General features: G+C 53.9%; 1 protein-coding gene across 1 annotated transcript in view; it reads right to left on the bottom strand.

Annotated features, from left to right (window-relative positions):
- The window catches only part of ST8SIA2 (ST8 alpha-N-acetyl-neuraminide alpha-2,8-sialyltransferase 2), a 46,347-nt gene extending 35,847 nt beyond the window's left edge, over nucleotides 1-10,500 (bottom strand). Inside the window, exon 1 of the mRNA XM_039844013.1 lies at nucleotides 10,290-10,500. Coding sequence (XP_039699947.1) covers nucleotides 10,290-10,387 — 98 coding nt within the window. The 5' untranslated portion in view covers nucleotides 10,388-10,500. The remainder of the gene's footprint in view (nucleotides 1-10,289) is intronic.
- Nucleotides 10,501-15,962: the final 5,462 nt, after the last annotated feature.

Here is a 15,962-nt window from a genome sequence, read left to right as displayed (position 1 = left end):
ACATCCGAAATGGTCCTGGCCCCCTCGGCAGGTGAGCGAGGCACCACGAGAGCTAGGAAGTGTGTGGAGCAGTGACAAAGGGTACCAGGAGGCTGCAGGACAGAGGTCTAACCTAGTGGTGTTGCTGAGGTTGCGGGGGGGGCAGGGGGGGGCACCTTTTGGGCCTCAACCCTTCTTGCATTTTGAGTCACCCACAATATCGTTTCACTGGATGATGCTTCGTCGGTGCACTAGGCAATTTTACAGATACAACGAGAAATTGAATCTGCAATAGGTACTTTTTTGGAAGATTAACTCACTCACTATAGAGGTTTTGGTAAGTATGCTAGTCAAGGTATTTGCCATCAAGGTAGGGGGTGGGGGTGGGTGGGGGATGAAGATGTCAATAGGGAAGAAGTAAGGCTAGCGTGTCACCGCTGCACAGATGGCAGTCATTTTCCAGGACTGTATGTGTTTGGATAACTTCACTTTATTGGCTTAATACTTTTCTTTAGATTGACTCACTTGAAAACGTAAATGCATTTATCATAAAAGGAATCTTTAAAATCACTAATATAAAGAGAATACTACTATCCCTCGCCGTAAATAGAAAGTAATGGCTAAAATAAATACCATTACATTCTTGGCTTCCAGCCTGCTGGGAGGGGCTGTCTTTATCAGAAGGAGCAGATTGGTTCTAGAAGGCTCCCCTATACTTACCTTCGATCGCCCCTAGAGGCCTCTCCACCCCAAATTCCTCTCGTTTTTCATCACTGCGAGCAGAGTTTGGAATGAGACTGCAGGCTGGGCAGGCCACCAAAACCACTCAGGAACCCCAAGAACTCCAGGGGACTATTACTGCGCCTGCCAGCTGCGAAGTGGGGGCGTCGGCCGTGTGAATGATCACATCTTAGCCAAGCTCACGAGGGGGTTTAAGGACCCAGCCAAGGAGCACTTCGCCGACCAGCTTCTCTGGAAATTTCTGTCCTGAGTCCTAGCCCCGAGTCAAGGTTGTTCGTGGTACAGACACATTGCAGCCTTCGTAAACTCATTTGATAATCAACCTAAGTGTTGTTTAACACTGCCCCTTGACTTCCTGACCTCATGCCTCGGGCCTCATTTGGAAGAAAGGACAAAGAGGGGAAGCAGCCTAGTCCCCAGGGCTAAATCCTCCCCGCCACTCCCCAAACAACTGTCTAGACCTTGATAAAACACAGTTCTTTTTTTCTGTATTTATTACGCAGTGAGTTCGCCCGAGTTTCTTTATTGACCTGTCCATAAAATGGGTTTTGCAGGGGTTTTATAATAAAGGTGTGAAATAATTTTTGAAAAACTCCTGGTGCACGCACACAGGCCTCCAGCCAGTGGATGTAATAATAATTATTATTTTTTTTCTGACATTCATTTGAAGGTCGCTGTAGGCCAAGTCTGTGACGGGCAACAGGGATCCTCAGACAAGTTTCCCCTTGCTTGATGGGCCAAGGTCACTGCCTTGGGCTGGAGCTCTGCAGAAAGCCGGGAAATCAATTATTCCCACTAAAAGAGTCTTATTATGGGGTCTTATTATGAAGCAGGTTCATTTTTATTAGGTCTGGGCCTGGGGCGAGGCCTAAGAGTTTGCATTTCTACCAGACCTCCAGATGACGGCCACTCCGATGGTCCGAGGATCCACACTTTGAGTGACAAGTGCCTGGGGTGGTCCTCAGAAGGACCGAAGGTAGCCTTTGGCAACTGGAACTCAGTGATGCAAAGGCTCAGGCCCCGCCCGGACCTGCTGGACCAGACGCCGGGTGGGGCCGGCACGGATTCTAACAACACTCTGGTGCAGGTGGTAAGGAAAGGGGCAGCTAGAAGCCCGGGTAGGGGAGGGACGGGTGGTCTGGTATCAATTTACCAGCTCATTTTCCCCGGATATCGTATGCCTCCTCCCTTCATTATTTAAGCTATGCTGGCATTTACTGAGAAAGAAGGTGCGAATTAATCCTGGGTATCACTCCTCAGAGCACAGCCAACGTTCGTGTTCTTGAAATTAGAGACAAGCAAACGTAATGCAAGTCCCCACACCGCCCTGGGCAGAGTCTAGGTGTGGCTGCTCCTTCCTCAGCATCCCCCAAAGCGATGGCCTCCCCTGTGTCTGAAAGGCTCCTCTGACCGGCCCCGAGACTCTTCCACAGCCTTCGAGCGTTTCCAGCTTCGCTTTCCAGATGCGCCGTGTGGAACAGAATATGGAACTGAGAGCATGCGGACTCGGGGCAGCAGGAGCCCGGTGGCTCCAGTGCGCAAAGGCGGCTCAGAGCAGGGTGGGCCGTGGGGTCAGGCCAACCCAGTTGCAACCCGAGCTCCTGGTTTCCTAGCTGTGTGACCTTAGCAAGTCCTGGAACCTCTCTGAGCCTCTGTTTCCTTGTCTGCAAATGGGCAAACAGGGTGGTTATGAGGGTTAAGCAAGTGACCCTGGGGCTCTCGGCAGAACAGTGGGCACAGAGCGCGTCACCCCTTGGGGGATGGGGCTCCCTGGGCTTGTGCAGTCTCCCTGCGGAAGTCCATCCCCTCTCTGACTGCTTCCTTCCTTCCTTGCCAGGCTCCGCCGGGCCTGAGGAAGCTGACTGCACTAGCCCTTCTGTCTCTCCCCAGAAGGAAATTCCTCCAGGCCTTACTCACTGTGTTATTCTACTCTTCCTCTAGTGTGTGTGTGCGTGTGTGTCCGGGCACCATCCCAAAAGGTGGTCCAGAGCCTGCATCGTAGGGTTCTTCTGGGCTACCACATTCCATTACGGCCTCCGTTCCGGCACACCGTGCCCTTAGCCTTCCAGCATTGCCGCTTCCCAGATGGCTCTCTCCGTCAGACCTCCGTGTGTCTCAGCTTCAGCCGTTAGAAATAGGAGCGTGTGTATTTTCTGTGCTGGATGTCATCGTTTTCAGATAGTTCCCTTTGCTCCCCGGAGCCTGGGTTCAAACCCCAGCACTGCAAACTCGCTAGCTGTGTGGCTTTGGCCGAGTTACTTAATGGCCCTGGGCCTCAGCTTCCTCATCTGTGAAATGGAGATAACGGTGCACAGACCTCGCGAGGTTGTCGGGAAGATGACAGGGGTGACTGTAGCTGAAGGGCTTAGGTAGGGTATTGCCGGGCACACGGCAGACATGCAAACAATGACTGCCGTACTTGTCTGATGTTGGGGGGCGGGGGGAGATGTGCCAGGAGGGACGCCGTGTTTCCGAGGCGCTTGCCCGCTCCCCACTTTCCTCTTCGAGGTAAAGTCAGACCCAGACTATTAGATTGTAGGGATCAGTAACATTTCCAGGACATTGCAGTGGGTGGAGCCATAGGGTAACTGACCTCTGCAGCTAAGGAAGACCACCCCTCACAGGTGCTCTCTACCATCTCCCTCGCTCAGCAAAGAAGGAACATCATTACCCAAAAGACAAGAACGAAAGGGTCTATCACCTCGGAACACGGACAGGGTCCCAGGAAACAACATTTGGCATCCAGGAACTGACAGGGTCACCGACAGCTGCATTGTGCTTTTTCTTTCTCCTTTTGGATCCCCCCCACCCCCACATCTGCAGATCAGTGCTGGGGGACCACAGACCTAAGGGTTGTTTCAAGCTCCTGTTGTCGACCAAGGAGTTAGAGAGAAAGGAGAAACCGTAGCCCTGAGCCTTAACGGGGATCAGGAAGCGGAGCGGACCGTGTCCCTGCTCCATCCTGAGGAACGAAAAATGTGCCAGGGAAACTCTGCCGAGGGCCGAGAGCTTCGTTCTCGCGGAATGAAGTTTCCAGAACGCAGACACACACCCACGGGGCAAGGCGGCGAGGCAGGGGTCCCAGGGTGGCCGTGGTGTCGGGGGAAGTGGCTTTGCTCCCCGCCGACCTATAAACACAGACGCGCGCGCCTTGTCGGCCGCTGCTCTCTCCGCAGTCGGAGCAGCTCCTTTTGCTCCGGGGACGTCGGTGACAGCTGAAGCTGAGAAAACGTGGGGACAAACAGGTCCCGTCAGGACACCAGGCGGCTTCCTAGCTGACTGACGAATTGCAGGCGACTGGGGACAATCTGAAACCAACCTGGCTGCCACCCAGGAGAGTGACTAATCTCAACGCTTAAGGACAAGCCTCAGACCTGCAGTCATTCAGACACAGGGGACAGTGTCCCTGGTCGCAGGTGGTACCTTAGCGTCTCGCCCCAGGGCTTCTCTTGGGGAGATGGATCTGTCTCCATCTCCTGGCAGATGTCACCTGATGCACCACCACCTGGGGCGGTCACATCCCTCCTGCCCCTCCCTCAGTTCTTTCCATGTGTCTCTAACTCACTTTGGTGGAGACAGCCGGGGCATATGAGGCTCCCTTGGCTTATCTAGGGTCCATGCAACTGACAGACCCATCCCCGGCCCACTGGTTCGAAAATCAAAACACCACTTAAAAGTGCTTCATAGCGAAAACCTTCGAGACGACACACGTGAACCTGACCTCACACTCCTGACTCCTTCCCTGTGTCAAGCACACAACCTCCAGCATCCTTTCTGGGGACCAGTCCATTGACCCCAGTTGACCCCAAGTTCAGTTGACCCCAAGTTCAGTCTGCTCTTAATGCCAGCATGGAAGCCATTAAGGTAATAAAGATGGACAGGGCTGGCGCTTCCTCTCCAGGCAGGTGGCTGGGAAGAGTGGCAGGGCTAGGACAGGCTCTTAGAAAATAAACAGCTGGACAGAGGCTTGGAGGTGGAACTCTACATCTGCTCTTTACGTGAACTGGCAAATGGGGCACATACCGCCGGATGCTCCTTTTTTGACAGTTTTCCATTTCCACTGGTGTGCTCCCCAACATCCTAAGACAAGGAAACTGAGTGGCACCCACCATTTTGGGGGGAAGCAGCGGGCTTTCTGAGAAAGTGGATGGTGTGTCACTGTTATTAGTTAACGAACTTTGGGGGCAGAAAGGCTGCATGCTTATTTTTGTCACGTCCTAGGCCTGAGTTCACTCAAACATATTTTACGGGCTTCGTTGACTAAACCATAGACTCATCACCAAGGGCTGGGGATAAGGAAAACGTAAAGCGATTATCGAGCCCGTCTGCACCAGATACTGGCACAATGCGTGAGAAGGGGACACGCAGGAGGGGGCAGCGACCCCAGACCGTCTGATGAGGGCCTGGGGTCTGGCAGAGAACACGATACCGGCCCTTCGCCTCGAAGAAGGAATCAGGAAAAGGAAGGACAGGGTGGGGTGGGAGTCGGGACCGATGGTCTGCGCAAGGAGGCTGTTCCGGAAAGGAGGAAGATGCGTGGAAAGGCACCGAGCCATGAAGTCACAGTGCGTTCTGGGAGCTGAGGAACGCAGAATGGCTGGAGCCCGGGGAGCCTGACGAGAGAGGCAGGGGTCAGGTTCCGTGTTACTTCACACACCGTGCGAAGAGCAACGGGAGCCTTTATAGAATCACACTCTCTCTGAGAAGTATTTATAATTTGCAATTTACAACATCCCCAATTTGTAAGTCCTAAACAGTTTTAAAGCCTAGCAACCCTGCTTTATAACAGGAGAGAGACCCTGAGTGGTGAATTGGTTTCTAAGATGAATATCTATTTACAATTTAAATTCGATGCTAGGAACAGTTGGCAGCAAGGACTTGGAACAAGTGAGTTAAAAAGCCAGAGCCTCTTTCTTTCCTATTTTATTCTCCAATCATGTTTATACTTGAGTGAAGCACCCAGGACTGAAGAGAAGAATGGGCTCTAAAAAAAAAAGTTGGATCGTCTTGAACAAATATGTCTGTTCCTTAGAAGGTGTCTGGCCCTAACTGCTGAAAGAAAAGGCCACTGTGTTTTGCATCCACCTGGACTCATCCACTAAGAGGCGCACCTCACCATGTTCTTAGCTAACAGCAGTGGTTGCTCCATCTCTTCTTGGCTGATGATCCCAGCTAGGCCCCTCACTGTCTGCCACTTACCCAGAGGGGGCTTGATGTTTGGCCGGGGTACACCAGGACCCCGGGCCCCCCGCTGTACTGGAAGATGTTGGTTCTGGCCAGTTGGATGTGCATTCTAACAGGTCAGTGCGCAAGAGGGACCAGCTGTTAAAAATCTTTTACTATCCTGATCTAGAACCCCAGATGCTCCATCAAATGGTGTGTAGAGTGGGGAAGGGGCCTTCAACTGACATCAGAGTCAGGCTTACAGTGGCATGGAAGCTCTCCCTCCCCAGGGGGGGCTTGTCTGGAAAGCCGGGGGAGAGTGGCAGTTTGTCCTCCAGCATCACAATGAATTTGACTGGACCAGTGCGGTGTTTCAGGTACACGAGCTTGAGTCCTTCTCTGGTCCTCTTCATTCACCGTCTCCCTGTTTAAACTACTACGGGGCCAGACCAGGCTCTTCGAAAACTCGGAGCCTTTGGAAGAGCCCCGGGGAATGAGTTAGGAAGGCTCATTCTGAGAGCTCTGCTGTGATGTTACTGCAAGGGGGGAAGTATTCGGGGAGCAGGACAGTCTGGCATCGCCGTCAAGAGCACGGGCTTTGACTTCTAGGAGAACCGAGGTCACTCGTTTTATCCTAGTAAGTTACACAACCTCCACGGCCACAGCACCTAGCTTAGCGAGGCCGGTGAGGACAGAGTGAGCCAGAGCTTTAAAGCAGTTGGCATCGTGTCTGGCATACAGAGATGGACAAATAGTAACTCTCGGTGACACTGGTAGGTGACCATTGGGTCCCTGGCTCATGGCAGGCGCTCAATAAATCAATAAGTGATAGCAACCATCAACCTCTCCATCTTCACCATTGTCTAGATCACTATTACTGTGACTAGTTACGTCCTCTTTAACCAGAATTCGGTGACTCTCATGATTAGAGGAGCTCGCCTGGGGACCAGGGCGTTGGGTTACAAATGAAGAGACCTGTGCAAAGCCCGCCCTGTCCCTCACCATCCAGGTGGGATCCTGGTAAATGATATTGCTTCTCAGGGTCAAATTTACCCTCATTGTAAAAAGAAAGGAAGTTGCTTAGAGAGAATCCTCTACTCCTTCCCGATCCTAAGGCTCTGTGAGTCTCAGCCTTGCCCAAGGACGATGTGCGCCCATCACTGGGCCAGACCCGGGAAGGATATGCAGCCAACAGATGTTTACTGAATGCCTTCTGCATGCCAGGTTCTACTATGGGGACATCATAGCAGGCAAGACAGCAATGGTCACACCTCCCTCTTGGAGGTACCTCTCAAAACTGAAGCCTAAGGAAAATATCAGAAAAAGATCTTAGCTTGTAACTTGGTCCAATCCACCCTAAAACTTGAGGTGCTCCATGACGTAATCAGGGGTTGTTTTTTTCCCACAGTCCCCTCACCCCCCAACCTCTGACTTAGGATTTCAACTCGCTCCGACTTCGGGTGCTGTGCAGAGAACTCGTCTTTCTACGTTTCTCAGGCCCAGGCAGGTGTTTCCAGGAGCAAATGAGTTAGAAATGTAACTTTGAAAATCACCACTTAAGAAAAGAGATGTGTCTCTCAGGAAAAAGAGAAAAAGAAAAAAAACAAAAAAAGCCCTGACCTTCACAACACCTTGTATGATTCTTAGGGCAGGGCAGGACCCCTGAGGCCACCATATGAAAAGCCTCATTTTCTAAGAAAGGGAATCGAGAGCTTAAGAAAAGTGTATCTGTTGTTCTCATTCCTCCAGACAATACCGGTGTGATTCTCCTTCCTCGTTCACTTCTCATTCCTTAAAGCTTGAGAAACGTCCTCCGAAAAGAGGTTCCTTCCTTCCTGTCTAATAGGTCACAGGGTCCCACACTTCATTGTCTTCTAGAAACAGCCATCCTCTTACAGAGCCGTCGCTGTGTCCCAGGGTCCGACGCCAGCAGGTCATTTGTGATCCACCGCCCCCCCCCCCACCGGGCACAGGTGGAGATCGGGTTCGGGAAGGTGGGCAGGGCTGGTGCGACAGCACCACGGTCTTGAGTGCGGTTCGAGGTTTCCTGGAGAGGCATATATATGCTGAGGAAGACAGAGCTGGCACCCCTTACTGGTCGCCGTGCTGGGGCACGCACCACACAAAGCCCCCTCGGGCTGCTCAAAGTTGGGGCGGTTCTAAGAATTAAGTGACAGCTTGAAACCTGGCTTATACGTAGGCGTAAGGGGCCGCTGGGGTTCCTGTTTTCTGCCCCATATCCTGTCCTATCCTATCCTCCCTCCAGCCACGGCAGATCCCAGCTATGCTTCCACTCCTCCTAGTTAGACATGTCAGACAGACTTGCGGGTCCTTGGAGAGGCGAGTATCTCAGGTTAGGACTGGTCAAGCCAGAAAACAGCCTGGGGATGGGCACCAGAGAGGACAATGTTCTGGAAGATAACATGTTCCACTTGTTTGACAGTGAACGAAACAGGTCCCAGGGGGCACACCCATATCCTAAGAGCCGTGCGTGCGTGCGTGTGTGCGTGTGTGTGTTTACACACATGCATGCAGCTCCTAGCTCAGACTTGGAGCTTATGCCTGGATCCCCTGTTGGAACAACTCGATGTGGGGAGTGGGGGCCTTTAGATGCATTTGGCAGGAAAGTGCAGCATTGTGTGCAAAGCGACGTCCCCACTGCATTTTAAAAATTAAAAGTCCCTGGCAGGTAGTAGGTATTCAGAAAAAGTTCGGGGAATGGGGGAACAAGGAACGCGCCTGAACGAGCACAGCACCTCTTACGGTCTCACGGCAGAACAATGGGCAGCTGCTGGTCCTTCCCTGTCACGTGTCAAGGTCAGCAAGGGGTCTGGGCCAGGCGGAGCCCACGCGATGGAGAAGAGGGGGAGCCTGCGGGAAGGCCCTCCCGGTTGCGATCGCCATCACCCAAGGCTTGGCTAAGCCCATTCTCTTTCCGTCCCACCGTCTTCGAGTTGAACAACTACAGAAAGTGGCGTGTGTCTCTGTCTCCGCGTGGGAGCGGGTGGCACGCAGTGTATTAGCTGAGGAGTATTCGCGAAAGTTTTCGGAGCGCTCGAGGAAACCGAGGAGAAAGAGGCAGAGCAGGGCTCTCGAGGCGCGGTGGAGTTCGCGGAAGGAATGCGGGGGCTGCGCAGATGGGAGGGGGCAGCAAGTGGCGCCTACGCCAGGTTTGGGGCCTTCGGGCCTCGGCATCCTGGGCCCGGAACTGGCATATGCCTTTCCAGGGAACTGTCAGCATAGGGGCCCTCAACTCGCGCCGGCAGAATGAAAACACGAACGGGACAAAGGAGGAGCGCACGCGGCACGGGACTCGCGCAGGTCGCCTGGCCGGGCGCTAGCCCCACGGAGGAAGGGACCGTCCGCCCACGCTGAGACCTCACCTGCTCTCTGCCCAGGGCCAGGCAGCTCTTCTCCGCGCCCCTCAGAACCCTCGCCGCCTCCCCACCTGCCCGCCGCGGGTGGCAGGCTCTTTGTGGCGCAGAAGCGGAGAGGGGCCGGGCGGGGCCTGCGGGCGGCTGCGCGCGGCGGGGCGCGAGTGTCAGCGTCCCGCATGCCAAGTGCGCGCTCCTGGGGGTCCCGCCCCACCTCTGGAGAGATCTGGAGAAAAGCGAGGGCGAGAGCGCGCGCCGGGGCCGCGAAGACCACCGGGCGGCGGTACAGACTTCCCGGAAAGGTCTCGATCTGCAGCTGAGAACGCGTGGGATCACGGCGGGCACGGGAGAAGCGGTGGGGTTAGCTGAGCATCCAGGGCCTGGCTAGGGCGCGGCGGGGGAGGGGTCTCGGCGCAGCCCCGCGCGCTCCCCGTCTAGCGGTCCCAGGGCGAGCCCCAACGCCCAGTTCCCGGGTCTTCCCGGGTCGGCGGGAGGCGCGTGTGCGTGTCTGTGTGTACTGGGGACACTCCCCTTCCCGCGAGCCCATGCAGAGCTCCCGCCCTCCGCTTGGGCTCGGGGGTCCCCTCCCCCAACACAGAGATCCCCGCGCGTCCCCTGCCCACTTTGCCAAGGCGAGAAAGCGGCCGAGCCGGAGACAAAGAAACTCCTGCCTCCTCCACTCTCGGCCCTTTCGCCTGCCCCAGACACTCCCCGGCGCCCTCCCCCGACCTCGGCCACATCGCGCGCGGACACTCCGGGGAAGCGGGGCAGGGTGGGTGAGTCTGCTCCCCGACGCGAGCCACCGGGAGGCTGCCCGTGCCCCCGCCCGAGGACACCCCACGGCAGCCGCGCCCCCACCCTCCGCTCGCCAAACCGTCCCGGGCCCCCCGGCACCGCCACCCCCGACCCAAACCACTCCCCCCCCACCTCTCCCAGCAGAGCGATAGCGGGGCACGGTGCACACAAAGCGCCGTGGGGGGGAAGGAGAGATCCGGCCAGGGCTCAGCACGGGCCCTGGGCGCAGCTATTTACCCGATTTCTTCTTCGATCTCCGAGATGTCTGCGAAGATGAGGAAGACCACGAGCAGCGTGAGCGCAGCCAGCATCCAGCTCCGGAACTGCAGCTGCATGGTGGCTTCGCGCCCGCAGGGACCCGCGCGGACCGGCGCGAGGAGCGGGGCTGGAGGGCGCAGCGGCCGGCGCCGGAGCCTCGGTGCGCGGCGCGCAGCAGGGTAGACACCCTGCGCTCCTGGCGAGTCCCGGCCAGCGGTGGCGGTGGCAGCGACAGCGGCAGACAGGGGTTGCTCAGGCGCTGCGAGCCCGCTCGCTCCCTCTCGGCTCCCGCCCGCCCCTCTTCTCCTCTCCCCTCCCCTCTCCTCCCCCCTTTTTCCCCGCCCCGCGTGGGGCTCCGCGCGCAGTTTGACAGCTTTGCTCCGCGCCTCTGCTCGCCTCCTCCCACTCCAGTCAACTCCACCGTCCAGCTGCCCGCCTTTGCTTCTCCCGATCGCCTTCTTTCAGCTCCCGAGGGCGCAGGGACGTGGCCGGAACCTGCCACTCCCCGCCTCGGGCGGCCGAGCTCGGGGCACGGCGCGCGTTCGGGGACCGAGCTGAGCGCGCAACTCCCTGCGTACCGCTGCCGCCTGGCAAACGCCCTCCCTCGCCCGCTCTTTGTCCAGCGCCTTCGTTTCTTTGCAAAGTTTTCTAACACAAAGACCAACACCTGGGGACAGCCCCCCCAGTGAGCGGAGGGGAGGTGGTTTCAGCCAGGCAGATGTGTTAGCAGCTGACGAATTAGGAGACGAGGTGGAGGAAGGGGAGGAGAGAAGAAATACCCAAGACAGGCCAACTTCGGTAAAGATGCTGATTGCAGTTTGTGGGCGAGGTGCTGAGCCTGCGAGAAACCACCCCGTCCAGCCTCCCTGAGTTACCTGAGGTCCCTGGCAGTCTTGGCTGGAACCTTGGCGCATCCTGGAGTGGCTGCAATACCCATAACAGCGGACCCAGTGCCCGACCCGCTTGGCCCTCGTGGTTCTGGAGGCTGCGCTTCATCTTCCCAGCTCTTGCCCTCTCCTGGGCAAGAATTAATCCTTCCATTCCAGTCCTATCTCGATCTAAAGGACTTCTAGAAAACATGGCTCCCACAGGAGTAAAGCCCCCCAACCCCTCCTGCCAAATACTTATGCTCCCCAGCCTTCGACAGTGTACCTTAAGATACATTTTGTAGCAACCCTTAGCCTGGGGCAGGAAGGGCCCCATTAAGTTTTACTGGAATTAGATAACTACCAGCTTTTTTTTTTTTTTTTTCTTGCCCTCATTGTAACAATTCAGAAATCAGGAATCGTAACTCTCCGGAAATGATCAACTGGTTTATGACAGGGTCCCTGGGGGTTGAGTTCGTGCCCTGAGTCCTTCTGCCTCTTACTATGTAGGAGAACAGAAGCAAGCAGCACAGGGGAACAGGAAAGCTCCTGGCGTGTGGGGAGCAGGTGTCTTTCCCAGGGGTGGGGGATACACCGGTTTCTTCCATAGTACTTCATTTCTTTCCCAGCTCCTCGCAAAATACGTGCCTCTCTGCACCCATAACAGTGAGTGCCTCTAGAATACCGCAGACTTACCTTGGGGTGAGACTTTCTCACGTGGAGCACAGTCTTGAATGTCACTCTCGCGGTCCATCAGAGGTGCCGGCCACATGGTCTGAGGATCCCGCGGTGTCTGAGTCTTGTGAGCGCCTGGATCGTTCCCGCTGTCTTGTTGGATGAGTGGTTTAGGAGTTTGGAGCTGTGTTTGTTTTGGTTTTGTCTTGTTTTCCTGAGATAATTGCTTGCACTGTTGGACTATCTGAATAGGGAGAGAGAAGAACGGGGTGGAGCTGTTACCCGGCTCCATATTTCATTCTCATTTATTCGCGTCCTCGCTCAGCAGTGCTGTGCACCTGCCCCGCACCAGGCTCTGTGCAAGGGACCAGAAATACTAGGAGGGGAGAGAAACACACTTCCTGGCCTCCAGCGGCTCGCAGTTCAGAAGGAAGACAGATGTGTGCGTGCGTGATTATGGTACGGGATGTGAGCTGCAGGACAGCTATGGTCTCCTGAGTAGCCTGTAATTGATTAATAAGATCACCCAGGAGAGCAAAAAGAAATCGGCTGGCCTTTCTCCCCCCTGCCCTCTGCTTCTCTACCAATTACAGTCTCATTGTCCTGAACATCACGGGGAGATTGCCGTGATCCTAAATTCATCCCGGGCCAGGTAAACCTCATTACTATAAGCGCTGTTACATTGGAGTCCGTTTCTATTTCCTGCGTGATCACCCCATAGGGCCCAGGTTCTCACCCCAGGCTCACAGCCTTCTTTCTTTGGATCCACTTGTGAAGGGTCATTAACAGTTGCCAGGAAAAGTGGAAATGTATGGAACAGTTAGTTCTACCTCTTATAGAGAAATCCTTGTAACCAGACCCACAGAGCAGTGTCCCTCAACACGTCCTCTGGGAAATAGAGCTCGCTTTGTAATAGAGAGGCCATCCTTGCACTGAGAGTCGCTGAGATGGGATTCTACTCAGAGTGTTTTCGGGAACCCTTGTGATAGTTGACCATGAAATACTTTCTATAAGCAATTCAGGTTGGAATCCACACGGGCAGCTACTTTTACAATGACCGCAAACATTTCCCGCCCTGGCAGCTGTCCGCAAAAACTCCATTTGTGCCTGTTATCTGGAACAGGAAGGATATCAGATTGGCAGCAGGTGCCATGTCTGCGGATGCTGGGTAACCTTACACATGGGCACGCTCTGGGCTTGGCCACCCTGACACCTCCTCCTTCCGGCCCCTGTTCTAAGCAAGCCCTTTTTCCTACCTTGGTTTTTCTAGGAAACTGGAAAGTCCCACAGTCATCAGAAGTGATTAAAAGTTTGGATTCAGACAGAGGAGTTAATATGGGAGTGGCGGCAAATTAAAAGTCGTTACCACTCATTAAGATTTTAACTTAATTAATAGGCTACGTTAGCTATTCAGGCATCTAATAAGGCTGCGGGAAGTGCCAATCAGTGAGGGAGAGAGGAGCAGGAAGCTCTGCAGAGGCCCGAAGGGGCTTGATGGGGTCAGGCCATGAACGGGGTCAGCGGCCAGGCAGTCCTCGTCTCTGACAACGGCTGAGAACGTGCTTCTCATTCCTTCTCCCAACCTCGAGTGAGGACTGTCACTCAGAGCTGGAATTTACGGAAATCCCCAAACTGCATCTACCATTTACACATCTCCTAACCCCCCCAACCCCCACCTCTCACCCCCAGATACGGAGGACTTTCACCTGAATTTCTTGGGAGTCGTGAAGAGTCCTCCTAGCAACGCTTGTAGAGGGACCATTGTCTCCATTTTCCACGTGAGGATTCTGAGGCTTAAAAGAAGCTAAATTGCCCAGAATGGCTCGGTTGGCAGTGAGAGAATTTTAATTCCGTCGGACTCCCCTGGCCTCAGCAATGTCTGGGATCATGGGATGGCCAGGGTCCCCTCCAGCGTTTGGGGCATTCTAAATGCATTTGTAAACAGGCGTTGCCTTTGATCCTGACGGTAACCCCTTAATTCCGGTATGCCAGGATTTAGGGAACAAATTTATCTTCACTCACTTAATACTGCTCATCACTAGTGAGGCTGTGATCATAAATCTCAGCTTTCATCTTTCCACATGGAAGAGACTGGTCTTTTCAGTCAATCCAACTTAAAAAAACATAATAATAATAATAAAAAATAATAATCTTTTAATCTAAAATTCTAACTTAGTACCTAACAGCCTTGAACTTGGTCAGAAAGCGGTTTAGAACATTAACCACAAAGTGGCCATGGCCTTGCTTTTCCATCGTCTGTCAAGAAGGCGCTGTGAACAGCTAGCTCTGTGTGGGGTGTGTGGGGTGTGTGGGGGTGGAGTGTAAGGAGGTAGAGTATCATAGTCAGAATAGGCTAATAGGCTATTGGGTTCCTGTACCTCCAATAACTTTGGGAACCTGCCTTCTCTTTTGAAATTTACACTAAAATTATTGTCTCACAAATGCCACTGTTCTGCCCTTCAGAATCAGAATCCTAGTGGTAACAAGGAAAAGTAAATGGGCACATTTGCATTCCATTTGTAGCTTTTGTAAACAGCAAAACTGTATGTTAGCCGAAGAAAGAGAAGAAACACACCCAGGCCATTGCTGTAAACGTTTCGGGGATTATCAGCCAGAGATCCTACAGGGAGGGATGTGGGCATGCACACCACCGGGGGTTGGAGGTGATCCTGGAGACGGAGGACGATTCAGTCTTTTGCTGGGCTTTCTCCAGACTCTTCAGTCAGGACTAAAGGTGGTTTTGAACCAGAGCACGAAGTCAGGTACCAAGAGGCAGAGATAAAGAAAAAGGAACGGCCCCTCACATTTTTCCCCAGTGCTCCCCTTGGACTTATCACTGTGACCGCTGATTTTTCTAAATCAGCTCACCTGCCTTTGCCCAGGGTCCAGCACGGCACTCCCCTCCTTCCTCATGAGGCGTCAGAGGGAGCCGGCCTCTGTCGGTCATCCCCGACGCTCAGTCTTGAGTCACTTCTGTTAGCCTTGGGTTCGATCGTGTCCCTCCACATTCTCAGAGCTGAAAGAGCAGGGTAGAGATTGTGCGTTCCCGGCCATTCACTCAGCAACAGGTGTCGCTGCATCACCTGACCCGGGGGATGGGGGGGGTGGGCGGTGCGGGATGCCCTGGTGAATCACAGGCACCGTTCCCACTTTGTGGAGTTTAGATTCCTGTGGGATTTTGCAGATAGAGAACTCCGAGACCCAGAGACAGAGAGATTTGTCCACAGCTGCTCAGACAGTCTCACCTGCTCCTTTCCATGGAAACCAAACTGAGGCTTCTTTCCCGTGTTTTCTTCCCATTCTTTTTGTCTGCTGACAGCCCTGTCCCCATTGTGGCCCTGCGTGGCAGGGCGTGCCCACCCCCTCTGGGAACTGCGGTTGCCACCTGATCCATCGGCCTCCCCGTAGCCGAATACTGATAATACCTATATTTAAAGGCATAGATTAGAGCAGTACCTGTTCAGTGGTTTGTGGTGCAGGACCAGGGTTTTGCTTTTAAACGTCCGATGGATGGCTAGCCAGTATGCGTCCTATCTGCATAACTAGTATACGGTTCACGTCACATGCCACCCGAGCGTCAGGCACCCCCGAACCCTCTTCATCAAGAGGAGTCACAGATCACGGTAATGACAGCTTCTACATGCTTGTCTTCAGTACCATACCTATCTCGGCACAGGCCAGGAACACACACACCGTTCACGCTTAACAGTGGTCCACGGACCGCACTCTGAGCAGTTCTGGGGTAGAGTTCATTGTGAGATCACAAAGATCGCCGTTCGGAATGTAGCTTTTTGTGTGATCTTGACCTAAGGTTCCATTTCCTTGGTATTAAATGGAGAAGATAATTTTCCTGAACTCACGGGTGTCAGTAAGACCAGTGGCACCTCGAGTACTGAGTGGAATGCTGGCATGAAGGAAGTAATCGTACATGTGGACTTTTGTTTACTATTTAGGATAATGCAAAAATAGAAGGGAAATATATAAAATGCAAACTGTGGTTATCTCTGGATGGTGGAATTGGGTTGTTTATTTTTCTCCTTACTTTCCTCCGTTTTATAAATGCTTCTATGATGATCATAAATTACTCCGTAATCAGGGAAAAAAGTCATTA

Source organism: Pteropus medius, unplaced genomic scaffold (genome assembly GCF_902729225.1).
Source record: "Pteropus medius unplaced genomic scaffold, Ma_sr-lr_union100, whole genome shotgun sequence".
NCBI lineage: Eukaryota > Metazoa > Chordata > Mammalia > Chiroptera > Pteropodidae > Pteropus > Pteropus medius.
This window is presented reverse-complemented; position numbering and strand designations above follow the sequence as displayed.